Consider the following 18,973-nt stretch of genomic DNA (forward strand, 5'->3'; position numbering starts at 1 on the left):
GGACACCTTCCATTAGACTAGGTTACTCAGAGTCCCATCCAACGTGGCCTTGAGTACTGCCAGGGATGGGGCATCTACAGCTTCTCAGGGCAACTTGTGCCAATGCCTCACCACCTCACCACACTCACGCAGATAAACCACTCCCCGCTATCCAACCCGAATTTCCCCTGTTTCAGTTCGTGCCCATGACAGCGATACGCGGAGCGCTCCCCGCGCATGCGTAGTGGCGCTCCCGACGCCGCTGCGGGCGGATGGGCGGGGCGGGCGCGCGCTTCAAACCGAGGAGGCGGGCGCGGCGCATGCGCAGGGTTGGGGGCTCGCGCGCCATGGCGGCGGGCGGCCGCGGCTGGTTCCGCGCGCTGGCGCTCGGCGTGTCCTTCCTCAAGTGCCTCCTGATCCCCGCATAGTAAGGAGCGGCCCTGGGCATGAGGCGGGAGCGGGTGGCGCTGGGCTGCCCCGAACCCCTGGGGGCGGTGGCCGCGGGCGGCGTGGGGCCGCCGTCCCCTTGTGTTCCCCGGGTTGGTGAGGGGAGCGGGGCGGCGCCGCCTCTGCGGCGTGGCACAGCTTTGCTTTTGTCTTTGGGAGCCCTTCCAGCCGCTCCCGGCTGGCTGTTCGCGTTAGTTTTAAGGTTCAGGTTGTTTAATGTGCTGGAACGTTACCGCTTCATAATTCTAAAAGTTTTTTTACCGTGGGAAAAAAAACCAAACAACAACCAAATTGATATAAAAAGTCAGTTAAAACCTGGAATTTCGCTTTAATTGTCTAAAAAGGCCAAGCTATAAATAGTTCTTGCCCTTTAGCCAGCTATATGAGTGACTTTTTACACGGTCAGATAGTGATAGGACAAGGAGGAACGATTTTAAACTAAAAGAGGAGAGATTTAGGTTAGATGTCAAGAAAATATGCTTCCCTGTGAGGATGGCGAGGCACTGGCACAGGTTGCCCAGAGCTGCTGTGGCTGCCCTGTCTCTGGAAGTGTTCAAGACCGGGTTGGATGGGGCTTTGAGCAGTCTGGTCTAGTGGAAGGTTCCCTGCCCATGGCAGGGGAGTTGGAACTAGGTGATCTTTAAGGTCCCTTCCAACCCAACACATGCAAGGATTCTCTCATATATCCTTGGCACAAAGTTCATGCAGCATCTTTGCTACTGTTTCAGTTACTTGACCACAGTTGTACCCTAGAGCTCATCAGTAGAGACTTCCTTTTTACCTGCCTATGGTGAGGTACTCTGAAATGTTTCTCCTTTAAGTGCATGTATGTGACATTTAATATACCCCTTCTGTAGTTATTCCACAGATTTTGAAGTACATAGGAACTGGCTCGCCATCACCCACAACTTACCCCTCTCTCAGTGGTACTACGAGGTAAGTATGTTTGGGGTTTTTTAGCTGTGTATGAATTATAGGCACATTGGGTATGTCAGACTTTGTGAATGCTGGAAGAGGTGGTTGGTGGGTGTCATGCAGTGGGACAAAAACATACCAGTCACAATTCATTGGCCCTGTGTAGCATTAGTTAAAAAAATGAGAGTTCTTTTGGGAAGCTGCAAGTACTTAAGAAGGCAGAATGGCAAGAGCAGTTAAGGCATGTGGGTTATTAGAAAGGCTGTGTAGCACAGGAGCAAGTTGCATGGTAGTCTTAAATTGCTGCTCGCTTCGCTCTTGTCCTGGATGATACACAGTTATCAGAATATAAAATGAATTATGCAAATGGGTATAGACATATGTATGTTATGAAATCAATCACTTTAATAAAGTTTTGAGCCTTTGCTCATGTACTAGTAGTGTGCATTGATTTTTGTCTAGATGAATCAACTTTAAGTTTATGACAGACTCAGCCTATATAATTGGGTTTTAATCTATCTTATAGTATCTTCTGGAGTATAGAGATACATATCATAGACTTTAGTACTCCTCCACTTAAGCATCTGGGACCTGTGTATCCAGGAGTAAACGATTTGTGCAGGTCAGAACTTCGTAAGGCTGATCCAGTATTGTAAACCACATTTCTGTGATGCCAGCACGATCCCAGTGCCAGAGGATAGGATGCCTTTTATCAGCATGAGATAAGCATTTGGGAACATGCACACTGAAAACTATACCTCATCCCAGCCTGCTCTGTTTCTCCTTCTTCCTCTCCTATTCCCACAGCCAAGGATTGTTCAGAGCATAACAGCTGTCCTTATAGGAAAAGATCACATAATGCCATTTGGTCTTGATAAGGTCATACGAGAGTAAAGACTTATGAATGAGTTATTTTGAGACTGTAGCAAGGCTGATTGTGTTGGTACTTGCTCCAGTGTAGACCAATATTCGCTGTGATCTGTTTTATTGAGATTTTTTAATATTGGCCCTCTTACTGTAAGTTGATTTATAAAGAACAGACAGTTATATATTGGTTAGGTGCAGATACATAAAATGCTGTTTAATCTTTTCCTACTAATCAGGAGATGTCCTGTCTCTCTACCAGTACTGCAAAAGAACAGTTTAAATCATGCACAGCACCACAGAGCTGGCTACTCACTGTGGAGTAGTTTCTGTTAAGTAGAGGCTACTGAGATAAAACGCATCAGCTGATTTGCTGTGACCATCTGTACCTGAAGGACTGCAAACAGCATGGGTTGTCTTAAACTATTTAATCTTCTTTTGTTGTTAGGCAACTTCGGAATGGACCCTGGATTATCCACCGTTTTTTGCCTGGTTTGAATACGCACTCTCGCACGTGGCCAAGTACTTCGACCCACAGATGTTGGTTATCGAAAACCTGAATTACACCAGTCACGCAACCGTTTTCTTCCAAAGACTTTCTGTCATTTTTACAGATATCCTCTTCATATATGGAGTTCATGAGTAAGTCTTAACGTTCTAATTTTAGGGACAGTGGGTAGTCTTTAATACGTGCCACAACAAATAACTGTACGACTGGGCTTGTAAATGCATGGAAATACCGAAGTTGCTTTAACCTATTCAAGGAGAAATTTGGAATACAGTGCTAAACACAATCTAATGTTTTGTTCTGGGAGATGCAGTTTCTGTACATGTGGTAGATTTGCACGCAGTCAGGCATTAGCTGCTGTTTCATGTGTTATAGTTGGTTTTGTTTCTGTCACTGGGTTCATTTTGTAGGACTTGCAGGACAGCTTGTGTGCTCAGAATAGGCTTTTTTCTTGTTATTTTTCTTGCTACTCTGTTCTTCTAGAGTAGAAGCATAAAGGAAATTTGTCACAAAGTATCAAATATGCAAAGTTGCTCCAGTGGTTTTGGTATTTTTGATGATAAACTGATTATTCCGAGTCTAATAGAAAAATAATAGGATTGGATACTTTCGGTGTGCCCTGACTTTGTAAAGAAGTATTTATCTAATACCTAAAGAGTAGAGTGGAGGATGTTTTGAGAACTATGTTGTCTACCTTAATGATTTGGCTGTAACAGTCTTCCCTAGTTTTAATCTGTCAATCAAAATCTAGGTAGAAAATTCTCTGACTGGAGCACTGCCTAAGCCCTTTTATTTACTTTATTTGAAATGAGCTAGCTTTGCATTGTGACTTTTTTTTCTTTTCGTTGTTTTGGCTCACAGATATATGAATGTTGGGCTGAAGGCTCAGGGCTGGTGTCTGCATGGGGTCATTTTGCTAAGAGAGGTGATAGATGTCCCATGCCTGGAAAAATTCAAGGCCAGGTTGGACAGGGCTTTAAGCAACCTGGTCTAGTGGAAGGCGTCCCTGCCCATGGCAGGGGGTATGGACTACATGACCTTGAAAGGTCCCTTCCAACTCAAACCATTTCATGATTCCGTATATGAGCTGGCTTTCTTAAAATGGCTCTACAATAGTATTTCAACACAAATCATCTGTAACTTTTTAATCTGACCTAACCTTGCTTTCAAAAATAATATGAACCATATTGCTTCATGCAGAGAAGTAATAGGATTTTTAACCAACAGAGATAACTCATAATATTGAGGGAGGGGGGATGGAAGAAGTTAATGTCCAACCTTAAATACAGCTTGGTATGTTGCCTCCAGATGTAGCAATACATTGCTCATCCATGATGGCAAGCAGGCTGTGACAGCTTTACACTTAGTGAATGCAGGACTTGAACCTGAGGCTAAGTTAGTTAACATCAGCTTTAGTATGTGGAACACACTACGGCTTTGAAATTGAAAATCCTTCTTTTACTAAACTTTATTCATGACACTGTCATGACACTGCCTCTGATGAATTTAGCAAGGATTTTATCATCGTCTTCCATCCTAATGAAAGGGCTAACTTCAGATTAAGTGCACCTTTCAGCTCTTTAAACCAACAATGCTTTTGTTGTCTGTTTGAATTAAAACTTCTGTTTCTTCTGCCTTTGTTCAGGTGCTGCAGATGCATAAATGGAAAACGAGCTGCAAAGGATATCCTGGAAAAACCAGCATTTATTCTTGCTGTTCTGCTCTTGTGGAATTTTGGGTTGTTAATTGTGGATCGTATCCTTTCAAACCATTATGGACTGTTTGTGTTATTTTGTTGGTTTAACAACTTGTTACAGTGTGTGGTACCAATTCATATTACTATCACAGCAAATAACGCTACTGGTTTTGTTTCTGAGGTTGGTTAAATAACTTCATGTTTTTATTAGAATTCTTATTTGGCAAAATGAAAATTAGTCAGTTCTTCGTCTGATTTGCCAGAACTGCAGGAGAACCAACCAGTCTGGCAGCAATGTGTCTGTTCCTGTTGGGTGCTCCTCCTTCACCTGCCTACAGAAGTATTAGCAGACAGGCTCTATTTTCTGGGTGTGATTCCAAGTTTGTCCCATGGCAAGGAAAATCTTCAAAGCTCTTTAAGTTCAGACTGTATTCAATTGGCTAATGTTATATGGGAATTAGGGAGGCTTTCTAAAAGAAGATATCACAGAATCGAATCGTAGAGTTGAGTTGGGTTGGAAGGGACCTTAAGATCACCTAGTTTCAACACCCGTGCCACAGGAAAGAACACCTTCCACTAGACCAGGTTGCTCAAAGCGTCATCCAACCTGACCTTGAACACTTCCAGGGATGAGGAATCCACAGCTGCTCTGGGCAACCTGCTCCTGTTCTGGTTGCCAGGAACTGTCACCAGAAACTGGGAAATTGATCACTTTGTTAGGTTAAAAATTTGACATCACTTTATTCAGTGTAGAGGTATGTGGGGATAGCTCCACAAAACGTGTATATCAGTTATCAAAAGTTTTGACTATTTATACACTTCAGCAAACAAAGGAATTAATGTTCACTGGCTTACAAGTTGCGTAGTTCTCTTCATTAATTAGTGTTCTCTCTTCTATTGGTTATTGATTTCTTGCTTCTCGTGCTAATTAGTTCACATTTTCAGTCTTTTTATTTTTTTCAGATAGGACATCTCTGGGTTATGTAACATGTCTTTGTGGTTTATAAATTCTGCATTCCCGATGTTCAGTTCTCAAAAATAAATTTATCTTCCAGGCTTCGTTAACTTCCTCCTCCAGAGCCAAGCCCTAAACTTTTAATTTGTTATTCTAACACATGGACATTACCCAGAGCTTGCCCGTCAACCGTTATCTATTTCACCAATTAAATCTCAACATTTTCTCCAACTGCTGCATAGGCTCCTTTTTTAAGAAATATGACTTGTTTGGTAACACTAGTGCTTAAAAATTTAGGTGGAGATTTAACCTATTTTTGGTTTGTCTTATATAAGTTGCATAATACATATGTAGAATTGTTGTGTTTCATTTCATCAAGGTAATGTGCTAGCATTAGTAGATTTTGTGTCTAAGAGCACTAACAGTTAATGTTAAATAATAATTGAGCGTGGTGTGAATTTAAGATTGCTTTCTTGATTTAAATTCCATTTTAATTTGAATTTATTGTTCAGAACTTTGAGTCTTCCCCAGAAAACATAACAGTAAAGAAACCTTGCTTTATTCCTTTCTTGACTCAAGTTCAGATATTCACTTCCAGTACAATGGCTTTCTGTTTGGGCTGATGCTTCTTTCTGTTGCTCGTCTGTGTCAGGTAAACTCAAGTGACTCTCATCTATTTGTTGCCATATGTGTTTAGGTGCATTAATTCACTTCACTGAGCTGCCGACGTTGAATGCAGTGGTAGTGGCTTGATGTTGAGGTGTGCAAAGCTGGATGTCTAATTATTTGTTGAGTTTCGGAGGGAGGAGGAGAGCTTGAAACTCACCATAATTGCTTGCTAATGCTGCAGCATTGCAATTCCCACTGAGAAAACTAAATTCTGTATTACAGCTAAGCAATATGGCATCATTTCTTGCCATCCTCTTCCAAATCACCAGTCCTTAGAAAACATACTTCTGAAGCTGTGGGGAAGGGAGGCCTGTCCCAGTTGTCCAAGTATGGTGTGACACAATAGTTTCTTTCTCCATACCTTTTGTGCATAATACTACTGAGTTTGTAATTTGAAGTAAGTACTTTTTTTTTTTTTTAATGCCTGTAATAACAGTCCCATCACCGTAGGAGTACAACAGGGGACCATTAAGAGTTAGTACAGAGTACAGGAAAAAGAGCTTGGGTTTTGTTTTTCTTTTAGAAAAGGTATTTGGAGGGCGCTCTTCTTTTTGCTGTTCTTCTGCATTTCANACTTGTACGTGGCCCCAGCATATGGCATTTATTTGTTACGATCCTATTGTTTTACTGCAAATAATGCAGGTAAGATGGGGTTTTCCTCACTGGCTTTTGGGGATTGGGTAATCAGTGCAACTAGGGGAACACTCAAGATATGCAGATGCAATTGGAACAAAATGGCTGTGTGTCAAACAAAAATTCTCCTTGAGAGCAGAATTGACAGGATCTTGCAAGATTTTTGAAATACATTTGTTTCTGTACAATTCCTGTTACTTTGAGTCCTTTGTTAAGTTCTTTGTTAAGAAGAACGAGCATGAACAAACTGCAGGTGGCACTTGGAGGCCATAAGAACTGTTATGATAGCATCAGAAGCCATTTCAAAGTCCTTCTTTGAGTTTCTCTCCAATTTTTAGCACTAAAACATGCCTGATACTCCTCATGTGAACAGGGAAGGTAAATTTGGAAAACAGCAAAAGATTGCAGCTCCTGCATTCTACAGTGTGGAAAAAGATAAATGCCAGGTGACTGTTGAAGGAAGTAACTGAATGTATTGCCGTAAAAGGCTGTGTGCCCCTTCTAAAATAGGTGCTATCAATTCCCTGTCAGTGTGGAATGCTGTGTCTCCCTTTCCACTTCCCACAGTAACTGTTTTTGTAATCCATTTGTTTCTTGTAGATGGATCCCTGAAGTGGAGAAGTTTCAGCTTTCTTCATGTAACTCTTCTGGGACTGATTGTCTGTCTTGTTTCTGCTCTTTCTTTGGGACCCTTCCTAGTATTGGTAATAACTCCTTTTTCACGTTATTCCCCAGACCTGTTAAAAAATTGCCTTATAAAAATACCATGTCTTGTCTAAAGAGGTCGTTTCTTTCTTCCTCTGTTTTCTGTAGGGCCAGCTGCCTCAAGTCATTTCACGGCTTTTTCCTTTCAAGCGAGGCCTCTGCCATGCCTATTGGGCCCCGAACTTCTGGGCTTTGTACAATGCCATGGATAAAGCACTAACAATTCTTGGTCAGTATGCTGATCTTGCTGCTTGGTGCCATTTGCTGATAGAGCTCTCTGGATTTTAGTCTGCCCCATTTTGAAATGCACGTAGTAAATTACGTTTTCAGATTGCTATAAATCGTCTGATTGTCCACATAATGTAATGTATAAGTTCTCAGCAGTAGGTCAGAGATCAATCACTTCCCTCTGCTATCCTTTAAAAAAAGACAAGACTTGTCCATGTACTTAGTTCAGCTACTTCATTTTCTTTATTGGCACTTCTCAGTTTGTGCTTCTTTATGTTTTGTTTTTAGGTTTAAAGTGCAATTTTCTTGATCACACAAAAATCCCTAAAGCCTCTATGACAGGAGGGCTGGTTCAAGAATTTCAACACACTGTCCTCCCTTCAGTGACTCCACTGGCAACATTAATCTGTACTTTCATAGCTATATTGGTAAGAACAACTAATATTTTTTGAAATTTCGTATGTTTTGTCCCTATTAGGTTTTAATTGATTAGTGTACACTTCAAATATGTTTTCTTTAAAAAAAATAATAAAGCCAGTTATTAGAATAAATTTGGACTTAATATCTTTCTTGATACACAATAAAACTTTCTTCGAATATGAACTTACATTTATGGCCCCTGTCAATGGTTAAAAGAGTGTTAAAAGCAAACTTGGATCAAAACCAGTCTGTGTGCTGAGCTAGAAGTAACCTTTTGTGGTAGAAGGTAGTTGACGTGGATGGAGTTCCTGATGGAGCTGTTTGAGCAGCTTACAGTGTTCCTAACAGCATGAGCCACAGGTAAATGTAGTGTTCTTCACATGGCCAGCACAGAATGAGAGGTTCAGTAAGGAGTTACCCAGATACACAATCCTTTTCACTTTAATGAGTAACTAGCCTTTAATGGGAAATCTTTGTTTCAACACCATCATGTGGTGACTTTGATGAAATGAATTTAGTGACTTAGATTGAAAGACAGTTCTTGCATGCAAATGGCAGGGAGTTGGCTGTGGTCTTTCAGTCTACTTTCCCCTCCTGTTATTTCGACAGAATTCCTTCAGGCTCTACTCATACACCCAAATAGATCTGGTTCCTCCAGTGCTATATAATCCTTGTGCCACACAAGCACAACCTGGGTGCAGTGGGGTGTATTAACGTTGAAAAATCTCTTTGGACGATGGCTTGTGTTCGGGATTGCCAAACTTTTCACTGAAGTCCTGTTTTTGCCTATTGTTTCTAGCCCTCTGTTTTCTGTCTTTGGTTTAAACCTCAAGGGCCCAGAGGCTTTCTGCAGTGCCTTGTTCTTTGTGCGCTGAGCTCCTTCATGTTTGGCTGGCACGTGCATGAAAAAGCAATACTCCTTGCTATTCTGCCTTTAAGGTAAGTGAGTTTTGTACACAGTAGTTGGCCAAAGTGGACCTGCAGCCACTTGTTAAGGAATCCTCCAAGGGGATCACTTTGTTTTCAGTATATTTCAGAAGATGAACGTGTTCATAGAATGTCTTAAGCTGGAACAGTGTAGTGCAGTTAAATTAATTTCAGGCACAGATCAAACCTTGATGAGTGCTGTGGTTCATGTTCTAAAATGCTGGATAGATTGGTCAGCAGCCAGCTGAGGAAAGGGATCTTCTGCACTGTGCTTGACAAGAATAATACGCAGTTTTTACCAAAAGAACTTTGTGCCTGCCTAGGGTAGAAGTAGGCTGTAGTTCATAAACTGCCTGACCAGTATTGCTCCAAACTGTATTTTCCTCCCTCAGAGATTTAGTGATGTTTAAGCTCTTGTGTTCTGTCAGACCTTGCCAGTAGTTTTGTTCAGTGGGTGTGTGGTTTTCTGGGGGAGGGTTTCCTGGATAATTTTTCTCCTGTATTTTTATTTCTGGGGCCATGTAGTTTGGAAGTAGGAGACTTCATCACAGGTCCAGTGTTTGGAGGGACTGTGGTACCATGAAGCTATTTGACCTTTCTTCAATCTCTTGTGAATTGTGTAGTGCTCTGCTGAAATTAAGTTTCTTTACTAAAAGACAAAAGCATAACAAATTCTTGTCATTTTTTAGCTTGTTGTCTATTCAGAGAGCCAAGGATGCTGGCATCTACTTGATTCTGACAACAACAGGGCATTTCTCACTTTTTCCATTGTTGTTCACTCCACCAGGTAAAGTATTCTTCTTTCTGTGGTTTCATCTTACTACTTTGGTTTTTTTTTTCCAGAGATGTCATGCAGGTAATGGGTTTGGATTAATTTATATAATACCTTGAAAGTTGCAAGGAGGCTGTATGTCAACCTGTTTCCATAAATGCAAACTCTCCAACTAGTGAAAAGAATCATTGGGTTAAAAAGCTGTAGAAAGACCATAGTTGAAATAGGCCTCAAGTTGAAATAGGGATGAGAAGTTGTCAGTCAATATTTGTTATCCCTTGCTCTGCCACAGTTCCAGAAACCTCCCGTTGTCATAACCATGTCAGGCAAAACTGATGAAGACAATTTGAAACTACAGCCCTGGCAGGCTGTTTTCCAGCTGACTCCTTCCTTATGCTGCCAGTACTGTGCTTAAATTAAAAAATCATGTAGTAGCATCAGTTAAGTCAGTGCGTGTAAGGACAGATGTGTCTTTGTGACCAAAACCTGTTTGTTCCTTCGTTCACCTCCTACCTTTTCAGTTAATGAGAGGCCTGTTTGCTTTTCTCAAACTCCAGGCCATGGTGGTTACGACAACACTGTAACACTGAATTGATTGTCATCCTTCTGGGAGAGTTCAGATTCAGGCACTCACAATCTTTTGGTCTGACAGTGCTGCTTATTTGTGACAGCTGCTGCCTTCAGAAATAAGAAACTTCCTCTGCTTTCTCTATTAGTTAATTTTTATCTCGTGTGCGACGTAGAGCTCAATGGTGTTGATTTGCCCGTCATTTTTGCTTTAATCACTTCCCAGTGATTTGTGATTTCTTTTGAATAGGGAAATGTTATTTGCAGTGCTATCACAAGTTGTAATTATAATTATTGTGTTCAGTATGTTTATAGATAATTGAAGTACGTGTATTGCAAATGCTTGGCATTTGCTGTAGTAAACATCTATGCTTATTTTTAGTATCCTGAGTAGTAAAACATGTAGGTCTGCAGAAAATAAATTTGAACAATGCAAGCGTGACTAGTAGGATTTAAAGATAGTGCAATTCATATGGCAAAAAGTTTTCATAATTAATTTTAAAAGTCCATAATGTTCTTTGCTTTTCAGAACTTCCACTTAAAATACTGCTTATGCTGCTGTTTACTGTTTATAGCTTCTCTTCATTGAAATCTCTATTCAGGTAATTAAAGAAACTTCATTCTCAATGCCAGGAACAACATTTCTTCTGGCACTGGAAACAGTCTTGTGTTAAGGGGGGCAAACAGAACAGAAAACCGATGCTGAAGTATCAGGTTGAAGTGTTACTAGTCAAAAGACGCTGCTGCAGCAGTTCTCAGGAGGCAGTGCTTTAGTTAGGATTATTACAGCACATCCTGGTTATGTTTGAGTTGTGACAGCTGCCCAGTTAGTCCCAGCAGGCTGTAGATCCCCACCTGCCTGATATCCTGTTAAAGCATGGAGTTGTGATGCTGTATCCTGTGAGGATTTAATTCAGTCTCGGAGCACTTATTACAGTGAGTTATCTGGCGATTGTTTATCTTACTCTGCTCTGGTTTTTTACAGTAGTAGTATTTTAATGTGTGGAAGGGACGGGTTATAAATAACGTACATTACAAGCTGTGATTTGTCAACCAAGCTGCAAACATTGGCTGCCAGAACATGTAATTGTCCAAATCATCCTGTGTAGTTTTACAGCCTATTGATCTCTTACCTACTTGACCAAAGATACTGCTTATCCTTACAACCCCTGTAGTCTCCACTTCCCTGTTTCCCAGACTTTTTTCAGGGCAAAACCAAGCTGTAATGAGGGATGTCAAAAGGGCTGTAAACATGTTTTCAGTACTTCAAGCACCTGTTTTTGTAGGTGGGTTTTTTTTGGGCGAGACTGCTTTTTCCCCCTTAGTGTTTAAGAATTCAATCATTCTGTCTCAAGAGCTCTAACTAAAAAGCTCTGTAGGAGCTTAGCTTTTGTCTAGAGATGGGACTTTTGCAAGTTTCTTGTTCCTAACTTGCCAAAACGAACAAATTCCTGCCAGAACTTGAAATTCCCTGTAAGCTACCTGCAGTCAAAACCCTACCACCGATGTCCTTTGCCAGAGAGATTGGCTAGACATTACATCCTACAGAAAGCTTGGGGGAAGAGGTTAAAATAAGTGTGACATTTCCCGTCTTTGGATATAGAACAACTTTGGTGGAACAAGTGTGTGTGTGAAGGTCACCTTTCAGTTGTTCACTGAAAGGAGGTGAGGTGAAATACAGCAGCTGATAAGGTTTCTCCTTAGATTCCAAGGCGTCTTGGAACTTGGTGTAAAAGGCACGTGATAAGGAAATTAGCTGTAGTCTTGGCTATCATGCTGGGGTTTTTTGTTTTGTTTTGTTTTTCTGAAACTTTTTAAATTGTTATTTAAAGCCTTGTTGTGAACTAATAGATATTCTTTGCTCTGGTCACCAGTGATAGCTGAAAAACAGAATTGTTATTTTTAGTTAACATCCTGTATTTTAACACTACCTCTTTTTTAATTCCTCTGACAGGAGAGAGAAGCCTCTCCTTAACTGGCTTGAAACAATCTACCTCATCCAACTCGTGCCTTTGGAAATCTTCTGTGAAATTATATTTCCCTTGACCCCCTGGAAATGGCACTTCCCTTTTGTCCCTCTGTTGCTGACCTCTGTATACTGTGCTCTGGGCATCACATACGCTTGGCTCAAACTCTACGTCTCTGTCTTGACTGAGAGAATTCCTGTCAGACAAAAGGCCGAGTAAAGCCACAGTGCTGGGACCAGTCCCAGGATATCCCTTTGAGGGGATTACTGGCACAGTTGTATGTCACAAGAACATACAACTCTGGATAAGACACAGTGTATGTGTACCATCGCCACGTGGGGAGGTTTTCTTCCAGCACTCCTGTACTGCCCAACGAGGATACCTCTGATCAGAAGTGCTCACAGTAACGTGGAGGGCTGTGGATAAACTGTGAAGCTCAACAAGGTCCAGACTTCTGTCCCAAGGAAAACCTGCCTGATTCTCCCATTACTGTTTGTATTTGAATAAAAGTTGTTGTGTCAAATTAGAAGGGATGATTGCTGTGTAGGAGAGCGTTGTCACTGTGTTCTGTGGAACTTGTAAATTAAAAACTTGACATTTTTTCTTTGAGCATTTCTTGCATTTTTTTCAGCTCACATCTAAGCCCTACTTTTGAGGGACACCTGCACAAGTAAGGATGTAGTGTCTAGCTGGAAACTTTGTCAAAATCTTGAACACTCAAATATCAAGTTTTTATATGTCCATATCCCATTGACCTCCTTGTTTCATGGATACTCTTCAAAGAGGCTTTAATATTCTTTTAATACTTATTTTAATACTTATTTGTGTAGCCCAGATGACCAAATTGAGGCTTGGGACTGACATGAAGAATTTTTTTTTTAATACCATTAAATCTACCCTATAATGTGGCTGCATAATGGTATTTATTTGTAATTAATATAAAAGTCTGCAACTGTAACAAAAGATCAAGTGTCCACAGTTCCTCTAGCAAGTTCAAAAAAAGGTATATTGTATTCTGCCTCTGGAATCATGTACCCTGAAAGGTAAGTTATTTCTGTGGTAAATAATTGTACTTTTTAAACCCTATATAACCATCCCTAAAAGATGTTGGTCTAGAGATTGGGGGCTGGTTTGGATTCCAGTGCTTACATGAAATGGGAGGAGAAGGGATGGATTTGTTTTGGTTTGGTTTTTCAAGTAGTTTTTGAACTTTCTTCTGTGTTAGTTGAAGAACTGGACCCCTTCGGAGAGGATAGTCCAGGGGATAGTTATGCTTTTTGAGTTCTTTGAATATTTCAGGTGTTAAAAGAGAGTGGGGCTCTTGTTAGGACAGCAGGTTGAGTAGTTGCTGTGGCCATTTCTGTAACCAAATAGCTTGTGCATTTAAACTTTTCACAGTCCTTTCAGACCTTCTCACTCTGTTTTTCATTACTTTCTCATAGTTTCTGCTTTTTTTACACCTCAGCAGCTTTGCCATGGTCTTTTTAGTTGCTGTGGCTGCTGTTGATGCCACGGTGCTTCTTACTTCTTACCACCTGTATTTTACTGCTAGTCTAGGCCTCAAAGTTCTGCACAGGGTAAAGCATCCACAGTGCTTGTGTTTGCATGGAGGTGCTGTCCTGTGTAGGGAAACAGTAATATTTAAAAAACAAACAAAACAAACAAACAAACAACAACAACAAGAAACAAACAAAAAAACAAACAAAAACCAAACACATCAAAAAAAAAGACAAACTTGGCTCTTCTGCAGCAGCACCTTTGCAAGTCAAGCCTAACTCCTTCCAGAACAGGTTGCCCAGGGAAGCTGTGGTTGCCCCAGCCCTGGAAGTGTCAAAGGCCAGTTTGGACAGAGCTCTGAGGAGCCTGGTCTGGTGGAAGGTATCCCTGCACATGGCAGAGGTTTGTAATGAGATGATCTTTAAGGTCCCTTCCAACCCAAACCATTCTGTGAAATTCAGCCCGGGGCAGTGACTTAAGTGACCACCTATGGCCATTCTGTAATTCCTGCTTCAACTTAAGCGTCTCCCACTGGGGAGCAGTGGCTGCCCAACCTCCTCCTGTGTGGAGAAAAGCTAAATAATACATTTTTAGGGAAGAGGCTGAGAAGCCTTTAGGACAGGTGGTGTCTTTTTAATGCAAGGGTTTTTTTAATGGTTCCATCAATCCTGCTATGGTGGCAAGTGATTTAATGTGGTTTCGTAATAATTAAAAAAGCAAAAACTAACAACATGGTGTAGGTCTCAGTATTTAATCTGTCGGCAGGAAGACCTCTGAAAATTAATGGGCTTCGATTTTAGTCCTTTATCAATCCCCTAATTTACTTACCGACCGGCCTCCCTGGCCCTCCAGAGGCAAGCGGGGCCGCCTCACCCAGTGGGCTCAGGGCTGTGGGAACCCCCACCCGCCCCCTGCTAGAGCCGCTCAGCCTCGGGTAGGGGCGGGTAGGTGGGTTTGTGGGCCGGGGGGGTTGGATTTTGGGGTCTTTTTTGGCGAAATAACCAAAATCAGGGGAAGGCAGCGGAACGCGGGAGCGGGACGCGGGCAGGCGGCGGAAGGCGCAGCCGGCGCTCCGCTCCGCCGAGTCACCTTGGGCGGGCCGCAGCCATGGTGTTCCTGCCCGACGAGTCGCGGTCGCTGCCGCCGCCGCCGCTGTTCAACAGAGGCTCGGTCTGGCTGGGCTTCGTGGGGTGGATGACGGCGCTGCTGGACAACACCTTCAACCAGCGCCCCGTCCTCCGAGCCGGTGCGGGGAGACAGGGGGGAGCCTGAGGCGAAGGGGAAACGGGGCGGGGGGGTGGCTGAAGTGAGGGGCTGGGGAAGGGGCTTTGTGGGATTTGGGGTCACTCTGAGGGATAAATGCAGGTGGAGGAGGGGAAACTGCCAGGAGTGAGGGGCGGGAAGGGGTAGGGGCGCTGCAGGAGTGAGTGTGTGGGATTTAGTGTGACCTTGAGGCTTATAGGGGCGGGAGTGAAGGGGAGGGGGCCCTGAGGGGGATATAAGGAGGGATATAGTGAGGGATACGGGGGCTGGGGGTGGGGTAGAGGGAGAATGTGGGGCTTGGAAAGTGCTGTGTGGGATATGGGGTCACTCTGAGGGATAAATGAAGGGGGAGGAGGGAAAACTGCTGGGAGTGAGGGGCTGGAGGGGCCTGCGGGAGCGGGTGTGGGGAATTTGGGGTGACCGTGAGGGATACTGGGGCTGGGGGAGGGAGACCTGAGGTGAGGGGATGGAGAGATAGAGCAGATTTGGAGGGCTGGGGAAGGGGGTATGTGGGATTTGGAGTGACCTTAAGGGTTGAAGGGGAGGGGGCCCTGAAATGAGAGAGTATGTGGGGCTGGTGAATGGAATGTGTGGGATTTGGGGTCAGTCTGAGGGATAAATGGGGAGGGAAGGTGAGGGAACCCTGAGTGAGGAGTGGTGGGAGGGTTGGAGGGGAATGGGGTGCTCTGTTGTGATTTTGGGTGTCTCTGTAAGGGGATGGGAGTGAAGGAGTGGGAGCCCTGAAATGAGGGGTCTGTTGGCCTGGGGGGATTGGAGGTAGTTGGAGGGGGCTGAGAAAGGGATGTGGTATGGGTGTGGAGGGGATTTGAGGTGACTCTCTGAGGGATATGGAGGGCAGGAAGGGGAAAGAGCCCTGAGGAAAGGGGGTCTGGCAGGGGCCGTGGGAGGTGTGGGTGTGTAGGGACCTTCACTGGGGGAAAGCAGGGAGGGAGGTGCTGGGGCATGAGGGACTCGGGGAAAGCAGGGGGCTGCCTGAGGCCCCCAGGGAGAGGAGCTGGGACAGAGGGAGGACATGGACATTCCTCTTCCTGCTGCAGGTGTTCACCGCCAGATCCTGTTCACCACCGTGGGGTGGTTTGTTGGCTACTACCTGACGAAACGTTCAGATTACATCTATGCCAAAAGGGACAGAGAGATGTTGGAGTATGTCAGGCATCACCCAGAAGACTTTAAGGTGGCAGGTACGATGAGTTGGTTTTTCAAATGAGACCTCAGCCTGCCTTATGTTCCAGTTAACAAGTGCTAACGTGTGTAAAGATATTGCTGAGCTAAGTCTCTCCCGCTTATTCACAATCTAAATTGCAACAGTATTAAGGATTTTATGATATGAAAATGGATATTTTTATTGATCTGTTGATCTGCCTTGATGACCACCTCTTCTTCTTAAAAGCTTATTTTAATATAGAAATAGCAGAACAAAAAGAAAATAAGAATAGACCAAACTGGTACCACTGAAGAAGAAATAAAGTAATGGAAATTAGAAAGCTCAGGTCTTATTCTTCTAACATCACAATTGTACTGTTTATTCTACAAAATGCCCATGCATGTAGATTCGGAAATTACGTGATGAATATTCAGAAAACAACCAGAGCAGGTGAAAAAAGAGTAAATAGAAATGGCAGGAAGCCTGAAGTGCTCTTGGCTTAGAGCTGTGGTGAAGAACAGCAGTTTTTTACTAAATGTAGTCACTGAGCCCAAAGAGGCCATGGCAGATTTTGGTGAAAACTGTCCATTTTCTGACACAATACAGTTAGGTGACTCTGGCTGTTGGATTGTGGTCTGCATCATGCCATGTTGGAAAGAATATGTACAAATAAAAAAGTGTTAATATGGAGATGCCTTTGCAGGGATCTGTGGAGAGCCCTATGGGAAAGAAGTTATGCATTTAGTTAAAACAGCAAGCTGGTGATTCACTGTTAGTAGCAAAAATCAGATTTTTGGTGGCTTTGTTAACCTTAAGATTTTAATATAAAACATATTCCGGATTGATCTCAAATGCTGATTAGGTTTTCCCACCTCTTACAGAAAAGAAAAGAATAGGAGAGCTTTTGGAGGATTTCTACCCAATCCGCTGAGGATTTCTCCAGCGGCGACACATCACAGGATGAATTAATGCCACACCAGGAACGTCGGCAATGTGGCTGCAACTGTTGAACCGTCCATGGCTTGGAAAGTGAAGCTTTACTCGCTTTCATGTAATAAAAGCTTGATTAAATACTTTGTGTTTAATTATTTGTTCTTCTGTTCTGTTAAAGTGTGTCAATACGTGGGTGACTGATATTTGTAACAGGATAATAACTTTGATTTATCTCTTTTTCAGTTGTTTTAATTGTGGGAGTGGGAGATTGTTCACGCAGCATATACTTTAAAAAAACCAGAGTGTAGTTGTGTAAGTTCCTTCTCTTTATTTCTCAGTGGCATTTCTCCTGACCCTTGAGCATGCCCTTGACCAGCCCTGCAGGTGCTGCAGCCAAAGTCTTGCTGTGAAATTAGTTCTGAACAGCTAACAAAAATATATGTGCTTCCTAATTAATTCCCTCTCGATATTTTGCATTCTTATGTTGCTTTTTCTTTGCTGGCAATGAGGATCCAACCTTTCTGCCTTCTCACTTGGTTGTTGGCTCCTAAATCCACATACTGAACACAACTGTTCCAGATGGGCTGTGGATCTGCAGCTCTTACAAATGTCACTGCAGGGTGCTTGGCACCTCTGGGGTTAAAACACTTCCAGTTGAGGCTGCTCCAGTTGTGACAGTTTTTTATCCAATTACCTTTTTTTGCTGGGTTTTGCCCAGCTTTCTCCTGCACTGCCTCCGTCCCTGTGCACGTTTTGTGAGACTTCCTGCTCTGTGCAGCGTCTCAAAGCTCTTTCTTGAGAACCTCTTCCCTGGGGAGGCCTCTTGCCATGCCCTGGGTGCTGTTCCCTCACCCCTGCTTCCCGCTGGTGCTGTACAGAGGGATGGGATAGTTGGATACCCCCCAGGGTTTGATTCTGCTCTCAGGTGATGTTCCAGCAGAACTTGAGAGCTCCTTGGATTGACTGGTGGAAGTGATTGCACCAGCATAGCTCTGTTTGCAGCCACTGCTGCAGCTGCTGCCTCCCCTTGCTCTGCCCACCCCTTGTGGGCCCTCCTCGCCCAGAGGGACTGGGATGAGTGTCCCCCTGGGCTGGAAGATGTTTCTTCTGAAAGCTTATTACACTAAAAAGGGAAATGACAATCAGATGGATTAAATCACGGATTCATAGAATGGGTAAGATGGGAAGGGACCATTGAAGGTCATCTAGTCCAACTTCCCTGCTCAAGCAGGGTCCCCTAGAGCATGTTACACAGGATTGTGTCCAGACATGTCTCCAGGGAAGGAGACTCACAACTTCTCCGGGCAACCTGTTCCAGTAGTCATTCACCTACACAGTAAAGAAGTTCTTCCTCATGTTAAGGTAGAACTTCCTGTGCATTGGTTTCTATCCGCTACCTCTTGTCCTACTGCTCAGCACCACAGAGAAGAGACTGGATCCATCCTATTGGCACCTCCCTTCAGACACTTATATACATTGATGAGATTCCCTCTAGGTCATCTCTCTCAAGGATAAACAGGCCCAGCTCCCTCAGCCTTTCCTCATAAGAGAGATGCTGCAGGCCCTTAATCATCTTCATCACCCTCTGCTGGACCTGCACCTGGATCTCCATGTCTCTCTTGTGTTGGAAACAGTGCACCAGATGAGGCCTCACCAGGGCTGAGCAGAAGGGAAGGATCCCCTCCCTCCACTGTCTTTGCCCTGAGGACACCTTGCTGGCTCACAGCCAACTCAGCTGACAGCAGAGCCAGACCTGGGAGGCCAAGTGTGGATTTGTGAGGTTCTTTCCTCCAGCATCTCCCTGAGCAGGCAATAGGCAGCAGCAGGAGGTACAGCCGAGACCAGAGCACCCCAAATTGAAAG

General features: G+C 43.4%; 2 protein-coding genes across 2 annotated transcripts; both read left to right on the forward strand.

Moving 5' to 3' along the window:
• The first annotated feature begins 318 nt into the window (after positions 1-318).
• On the forward strand, positions 319-12,861 carry ALG8 (ALG8, alpha-1,3-glucosyltransferase). The gene is given in 14 exon segments (XM_017829273.1): positions 319-406; positions 1,284-1,362; positions 2,654-2,847; positions 4,359-4,468; positions 5,949-6,016; positions 6,557-6,603; positions 6,605-6,675; positions 7,267-7,370; positions 7,480-7,600; positions 7,888-8,027; positions 8,819-8,958; positions 9,636-9,733; positions 10,815-10,887; positions 12,240-12,861. Coding segments are annotated over 14 exon segments (1,557 nt in total). The 5' UTR covers positions 319-326; the 3' UTR covers positions 12,472-12,861.
• A 1,918-nt stretch (positions 12,862-14,779) lies between these two features.
• LOC108504391 (NADH dehydrogenase [ubiquinone] 1 subunit C2-like) lies at positions 14,780-17,262 on the forward strand. Its single transcript, XM_017829274.1, has 3 exons — positions 14,780-14,995; positions 16,071-16,214; positions 17,059-17,262. Exons 1-3 carry the CDS (start codon positions 14,857-14,859, stop codon positions 17,106-17,108), a joined length of 333 nt encoding a protein of 110 aa, XP_017684763.1. The 5' UTR covers positions 14,780-14,856; the 3' UTR covers positions 17,109-17,262.
• Positions 17,263-18,973: the final 1,711 nt, after the last annotated feature.

Source organism: Lepidothrix coronata, unplaced genomic scaffold, assembly GCF_001604755.1.
Source record: "Lepidothrix coronata isolate B3197 unplaced genomic scaffold, Lepidothrix_coronata-1.0 Scaffold161, whole genome shotgun sequence".
NCBI lineage: Eukaryota > Metazoa > Chordata > Aves > Passeriformes > Pipridae > Lepidothrix > Lepidothrix coronata.

Bases quoted from the DNA above. Each gene is read 5' to 3' on its own strand.
- LOC108504391 (XM_017829274.1), top strand. From the start codon at position 14,857: ATGGTGTTCCTGCCCGACGAGTCGCGGTCGCTGCCGCCGCCGCCGCTG. The intron at 14,996-16,070 runs GTGCGGGGAGAC...TTCCTGCTGCAG, and splicing joins GCGCCCCGTCCTCCGAGCCG to GTGTTCACCGCCAGATCCTG. The intron at 16,215-17,058 runs GTACGATGAGTT...CACCTCTTACAG, and splicing joins AGAAGACTTTAAGGTGGCAG to AAAAGAAAAGAATAGGAGAG.